Genomic DNA, 7,542 nt, shown 5'->3' with positions numbered 1-7,542 from the left:
TTACATATAACGAACTAATTGTTTACCGTCGTCCTCCATTTAGAAGAGCATTTGATTAAGAGAAATAACTCTTGGGTTCGTCATTGTTTTCTCCCTTATATTGATTCAATAAAGAAAAAAAAGAAATAATTGCAATGTTATTTCTTTTAATATATCTTTTAAGTATAAATATATCTATAAGATAATTATATGATATGTACCATATATGCAATATTGTTATTTATTAACGATACAGTATCATGCACAAAAATAATCACTTTGCTTTGAAGAAGTCGGTAATTTTAGTTTGGGAATGTTTACAACTCTTCAGGTTAAATTTAATATCCAATAAACTTTTAAAAACTGTTTCTTCAACATGTGCATTAGACTCGAGGTATGACCTAATCTTGTGCAAACAATTAATAGTTTCATTTTTTTGACACAACCGGCAGATCATCTAAATTGATTTCGTCTTCGGAAGATTGACTGCCATCGTCATTATTTGTTCCTAATATATCCGCTACATGCGGCCAAGTTTTAATCTGTGCCTATGAAAACGAAAGTAGAAAATGCGTGATCTGTTTACGGATAGCCGATATTTTGGAGTTCGTTATAAAAGTGTAATTTTCTGTACTTTTTATCGCATTGGGACTAAAAATTGGTTCCTTATAAGCGATCATTCCTTATAACCGTGTTCGCTGTAACCGTATTTTTTTACATTAAATAAAAAAGGGCGAAATTCGGGCCAAAATATTTTTTTCCATATAACCGGAAGTTCGCTATAACCGTGTTCGCTATATGTGAAGTTTACTGTACTTTGTTTTTATTTTGCTTCTTTTATGACAATTTAACATTCAGCACTATTTTCTTCATGTAATAAGCATCTAACATGCTCTAAAACCATTATTTCAACATTATAAAACTCACGTTAAGGAAGAACAAAAATTTGTTTCTGAGACATAATGTACCTTTAAGCTGTAATTAGCCTTTGTACCACCAGTACAGAGCCAGGCCAGCCTGCACATTTATGTAGTATCAGGCCCTGTACTGTTGGTAACTCAGTATTTCGTTACAGAAATACCATTATATTGAAATTCAAAGCAGGTAGGGTTAAGATGTTTTTAGAAAGATATATGTTAGTTATGAATTTAATACATTCAGGTAAGATATATTATTTGTAGGATTTAATATTGCAAAGTTTAATACTAGTTTCTTATTACTTTAATTTATTGAGTAAATTGATATGGTTTAGATTTTTTATGAGTAATATTGTATATTCAGTCTGATTTATGTGTGATGTATGAATTAATTACAAGCAGATGCTGCAGTGAGAATGTGAAAGAATATATCTTCTGCTTTTTCACTATCCCTGACATAACTTACATTTTCGTTACATTAAAATTATTGCTTTCTTTATTTACAGTGCAACCTTTATCCGAATCAACCCACACACAATTAAACTGTGGAAATTTCAACGATGTCAGCTGATAGTAAACTATGAACTTCGTCCGATCTTACCTCCTCCATTGATTGGCATTAGTCATATATATCTAGCATTGAAGTTTATTAAACGTAGATGCCAAGGAAAGAGAGATATTGACTCAGGATTAAGTATGATTTTGTTTTCTTAATAAACAGTCAAACTTAGTGGTGACTATAAGGGTCTTACACCAGCTGCCAGTACAGACAGGAATATCTAGCTTGAGGGCAATTGTTTATGGTGGTAACAAGGCTCTGTCGAGTTTCAGTAAACAGTTACCCGTAAGCTAGATTTTCCAGTCTGTTAAGACAGCCGATGTTTGATTATTTTTCTTGCTCATAGCATATCAATCTTGATTCGGAAAAATATTTTTATTTAGCACTTTTTTCTTAAAGAAGCATATGAATTTACAACTTCTTTCTAAGAATGCAATTTATTCATAAATTGCCCGCTGCAATGACATCATTTAAAGCATGAGACTAATCTTACATGCAGAATGTTTGAAAGGTTTTCTAGCACTGGTGTAAACAGTAGATAATCCTGTGTGATATGTAAGAAATAACAGTCTTAAACTGTTGCCAGTACAGACTGGAATATTTGGCTCAAGGGTAACTGTTAAAACAAGGTTCTAAACAGTTACCTTAGAGTGGGATATTAAGACATTGCAAGATTGTAAAGTCCTGTCAAAATTTGTACAAAAATATTTGTATGCATTGATTTGTATTATCTGATTTTAGAGCAATTTTAGTGGTTAACATGCAGTTATTTAATTTGTTAATATAAAACATTTTAACTTGGAAACTTTTAAATGTATTATTTCATATAATTTTAATGATTTAGTTTTTTCACCATACATAATTAAAACGGGTATCATAGGCATAATGTATTGGGTTTTAAAAAAGACATCCGGCTTTTTAACATCATTTTTAAATGAAAAAGAGGTTACCAATTTTTTTTTTTTTTTTTAAAGTGAATTATCCTGGAGATGATGAGATGACTAATTTTTAAAAATAATTCATCTAATATTATCTGGCTGACTTTATTTTGTCATTTACGGCCATCATAAATGTTGTAACATGTTTACCTTAATTGTTTACAGAATTGTTTCTGTCTCACGATGATATGGAAAAACTTCACGATTTTGAAGAAGAGTGTGCGGAGGATTATTTCAGGGAAAAGGAAATACTGCTGCAGTCATCATCAGACAAACGTATCCAAGTTATCAATGAAAGGTATATATTGACTGATAAATGAGCCGCGTCATGACAAAACCAACATAATGCGTTTGCGACCAGCATGGATCCAGACCAGCCTGCGCATCCGCGCAGTCTGATCAGGATCCATGCTGTTCGCTTATAAACCCTATAACAAGTAGAGAAACTGATAGCGACCAGCATGGATCCTGATCAGACTGCGCGGATGCGCAGACTGTTCTGGTCCATCTTGGTCGCAAACGCACTAAGTTTGGCTTTTGTCATGGCACGGGCTCAAATGTATTTTTTTTTTCATTAAAATTTGTAAATTTAAAATAAAACTTAAACAAGGATGGTGTGAATCATTTATTAAAACATGTATTTTTAAATTTAAAGGGGACTCCATGGGGTTTTTTTGAAATGCGGGTTTCGGGAAAAATATTTAAAAGAAAAGGGTTTTTCCTTTTAATGTAAGTCAGAAAAATAACTTTTGCCCAAAAATTTTTAGATGAAAGTTTGAATGCTTTTCACTCAAAAAAGCTAAAAATAGTACCCGCGCGGGTTCTGATCGGGACCCTGCTGTTTCCCTTCCCAAAACCTTTAAAACCCAGTAGAAAAACTGATGCGAAAAACTTGGATCCTTACAGACTTGGGTTTTGCGCAGGTAGTTTTGGATCCTTTGTTTGGTCGCAAATGAAACCTATTTTGGTTTTTTTTCATGACGCAGCTAAATTATCTTTTTACAAGAAACATTTTATCTTTTTCATTTTTAAAATTTATGTAGACAATTTTTAAAAAAAAGGGTTTTAAAAAAAAAGGGGGTTTGGCTAAAATTCTAAATGAAAAGTTAAATCGTTTTATATTTGTCAGTAAATTTTAAGTTTCTGGCTGATTTTTTTATAGGGTCATGTGGTGAAATTTAGAGTGGGAAAAAATGACTTTACTTTATGGACGAGGGTACATCAAAGGAAAATGCTGTTAATTTATCTCTCCAGACATTGGGACTATAGGATGTCTATGTTTTGGAAATTTTTGGCCCTGTTAGAAACATAGATTTTTGCGGGGTTCAAGTTCAAGCGGGATGCTTTCAAAAATATGAACTAAAGGCCCACGAAATTTAGTTTTTCCCAAGTCGCGGTAGGCAGTCGAATGGGGCTAGACAGTGAAAAACTCGGAAACGACCAGTGGGAATTTTTATGTTTTGGAAAACATTTTCCCTTTTGGCCCAAATTTAAACCCGGGGGTCTGAAAGACGGGAACCAAAGGGACGGGGAGTTTTCTAGGGTTCTGAAAGTGAAAATTACTAAACCAGAGGTTAATCCATATTTGAATTTTTTCCCATCTCCAATCCTTGTGCTTCACAAAAGCCTATTAGAGTTTGAGAATTTTACCAAAAATATCCCGGATTTCTCAAGTTTTTCCCCGGAAGGTTTTGCAAAACCCGCCACTTCTCTTGGAAGGCGACTTGGGGAAACAGCTAGTGTAAAAAAGCGAAGATCACTTCCAAAAATTTTTGGGAAAGTAGTTCCGAAGCAAGGAAAAACCCAAGCCAACATTTTTTAAAAAGGGGGGAAATTAAAAAAAAAGGAAACAGTTCACAAGAATCAAACCCCCAAAATTAAAAAAACCCCCCTTTAAATTGGGGGGTTTTTGGGCCCCCCCCCCAAAAGGCCCCCAAAAAATTTAAAATTTTTTTAAAAAAACCCCTTTTTTAAAAAAACCCTTGAAACCCCCAAAAAATTTTTTTGAAATTTTCCCCCCAAAAGGGGGGGGTTTTTTTTTTCCCCCCAACCCCCCCTTTTCCCCCCCCCCCCCCCCCCCCCCCCCCCCCCCCCCCCCCCCCCCCCCCCCCCGCCCCCCATTCCCCCCCCCCCCCCCCCAAAAAAAAACCCCCCCCCCGGGGCCCCCCCCCGCCCCCCCCCCCCCCAAAAAAAAAAAAAGGGGGGGGGGGGGAAAAAAAAACCCCCCCCCCCTTTTTTTTTCCCCCCCAAAAACCCCCCCCCCCCCCCCCCCCCCGGGGGGCCCCCCCCCCCCCCCCAAATTTTTTTCCCCCCCCCCCCCAAAAAAAAAAAATTTTTTAAAAAAAAATAACCCCCGGGGGCCCCCCGGGAAAAAAACCCCCCCCCCCCCCTTTTTTCCCCCCCCCCAAAAAAAAAAAATTTTTTCCCCCCCCCCCCCCCCCCCCTTCTTCCCCCGGGGGCCCCCCTTTTTTTTAAAAACCCGGGCCCCCCCCTTCCCCCCCCCCGGGGCCCCCCCCCCGGGGGCCCCCCCCCTCCCCGGCCCCCCCATCCCCCCCTTTCCCCCCCCCCTTTTTTCCCCCCCCCCCCCGCCCCCCCCCCCCAACCCCCCCCTTTGGGGGCCCCCCCCCCCGGGCCCCCCCCCCCCTTTTCCCCCCCCCGGGGCCCCCCCCCCCCCCCCCCCCCCCCCCTTTTTTTGGTTTTTAAAAAAACCCCTTTTTTTTTTTAAAAAAAATTTCCCAAATTAAAAAAAAAATTTTTAAAAATTCCTTTTTTTAAAATTTTTTTTTTTAAAAAAAAAAAAATTTTTTTAAAAATTTTGGGGGCAAAAAAAAAAAAAAAATTAAAAATTTTTTTAAAAAAAAAAAAATTTTTTTTTCAAAAAATTTGGGGGGGTTTTTTTTGGGGGTTGGGTTTTTTTAAAACCCCCTTTTTTTTTTTTAATTTAAAATTTTTTTTAAAAATTTTAAAAAAAAAAAGGAAAAAAAAAATTTTTTTTAAAAAAAAAATTTTTTTTTAAAAAAATTTTTTTAAATTTTGGGGGGTTTTTTTTAAAAAAAATGGGAAAAATTTGGGGAAAAAAATTTTAAAAAAATTTGGGGTTTTTTGGAAAAATTTTAAAAAACCGGGGAAAAAAAGGGGAAAATTTTAAAAAATTTGAAAGAAAAAAAATAAATTTAAAAAAAATTTTGGAAAAAAAAAAAAAATTTTTTTCCCTTTTTTAAAGGGGGGCCCCAAAAATCAAAATTTAAAAAAAAATTTTTTTTTTTAAAAAAAAAATTTTTTTTTTTTGAAAAACCCCTTTTTTAAAAAAATTTTTCCCTTTTTTCCCCAAAAAAATTTTGGGGCCAAAAAAAAAGGGTTGGGCCCCCAAAAATTTTTGGGGGGGGGGTTTTTTTTAAAAATTTTTCCCCCAAAAAATTATCCCTTTTCCCCCGGGGGGTTTTTTTTAAATTTTTTTTTTTAAAAAAACCCCCCCCCCCCCCCAAAAAATTTTTTTTTTAAAAAAAAAGGGCCAAAGGGGGAAAAAGGGTTTTTGGGGGTTTTTTAAAAAATTTTGGGGCCCTTTTTTTTTTTCAATTTCCCTTTTTTTTTTTTTTGAAAAAGAATTTTTCCCAATTTAAAAAAAAAAAAATTTTTTTTTTTTAAAAAACCCTTTTTTAAAAAAATTTTTACCTTTTTTTTTTTTAAAAAACAAAAATCACTTTAACTTGTTTAAATCTACTAATGACAGATGTCATTGAAATATTGGCCTAATAATAAGAGATGTCATAGAATAATATTGGGGATTTTTTTTGTATGTAAATATATTTACAAGGTCTTTGAATATATATTTGTAAGAAATGTGTTTAGAATGCAAATATTTGAATGAATATTTCATTTATATTCGTACAAACAATTTAATTAGTTATGAAAAAAGGAAATTACAGCCATTTTAGCTATTGTCATAGTGGCCCTCATTGCAAAGTGTTTAAGGTGGCCAAATTCAAATTCCTTATTTCTTTCCCCTCACCACTGTGGATTTTTTCACATCAGAGACCGTGGATTCTTTTGTGTAAGGAAGCCATGCAATTGGTTTCTGAATTTCAGTGGTTCTTCTCCAGTGCTGGCTTGTGCTTGAAATAATGAAAGAAGGGTGTCCCTCCATCAGTAAAGTTTGAAAGGTAACATATGACCTTGTGTTATGTTTGTTTTACTTAAATCCATCCAAAATAATATCTATTGTCCTGCTATGCTATTTTAGAGTCATTCATTAAATTTTATTCCTTTTTAATTCATAATAATTAGATAATACTTTTTTATGCATTTATTAAATTTCTAATATGAACAAAAAGGTGATCAAAGTGGGGCTGTCATTAATATGTTATGTAGTTTAAGTTTTAAAACATGTTGTGTCATCTATAGATCTGCTACATATCATTAAGCTTTAATTATTTTTTTATGATCAAATTGAATGTTATTCATATTTTAGACCATTTATTTTACAATTTATTGAAGAGTGTGCCATACATTTTTTTTATCAGCATCTTTGTATTTGATCACTTTTTACAGTTATTTTGAATGATCAGATCTTGAACTGTAAAGCCTTTGTCTCCAGTATAAAGTCTGATCAGCCTACACATCCGTGTAGTCTTTTTAGGCTCTATACTATTGGCTAACGAACTTAAATCCCCAGAAATAATAATTGACAGTGCTGAACAATTAAAGATCCTCATCAGATTAAGTGTTGATATGATTTTCTCTAGAAACATTTTATTTCATAATGGTTTGATATAGTAAGAAAATTTGTAAATTTTACTCATATATGAAAGAAAGATATTTTCTGCAAAGTTTTGTCATGTAATTTTTGCTTTATATGATATAAAGCTATTTATAGATTTCTGTAAATGGTATGTAAATGTTCGTATCATGATAACAATCATATCAAAGTTCAGAAAGAGTGTTTGTAAAATCCTGATGCAATAGGGGAAATTCATGCATGGGGTGGTGTCAAATTATTCTCCTAATTTTATATGTGTGTAATGAATAATTTTGAACCATTTTCTTGAGATGAAATATGAGATTATGAAATTATTATGTTTTATTAACAGTTTTTGTGCATTTATTTTTAATGGAAGTATTTTTGAAGGCCTTTATTTTAAAAGATTTCATA

General features: G+C 34.0%; 1 protein-coding gene across 1 annotated transcript in view; it reads left to right on the top strand.

Moving 5' to 3' along the window:
- Positions 1 to 2,728, top strand: part of LOC132731753 (transient receptor potential cation channel subfamily M member 3-like) — a 99,180-nt gene extending 96,452 nt beyond the window's left edge. The window contains exons 22-23 of the mRNA XM_060718003.1: positions 1,403 to 1,590; positions 2,559 to 2,728. Coding sequence (XP_060573986.1) covers positions 1,403 to 1,590; positions 2,559 to 2,713 — 343 coding nt within the window. The 3' untranslated portion in view covers positions 2,714 to 2,728. The remainder of the gene's footprint in view (positions 1 to 1,402; positions 1,591 to 2,558) is intronic.
- The last annotated feature ends 4,814 nt before the right edge of the window (positions 2,729 to 7,542 follow it).

The sequence above is a fragment of the Ruditapes philippinarum genome, unplaced genomic scaffold (genome assembly GCF_026571515.1).
Source record: "Ruditapes philippinarum isolate M1 unplaced genomic scaffold, ASM2657151v2 ctg1640_1_1_1_1, whole genome shotgun sequence".
Classification (NCBI taxonomy): Eukaryota; Metazoa; Mollusca; class Bivalvia; order Venerida; family Veneridae; genus Ruditapes; species Ruditapes philippinarum.
Note: the sequence above shows the minus strand (reverse complement) of the source record. Positions and strands in the feature narration are given on the sequence as shown.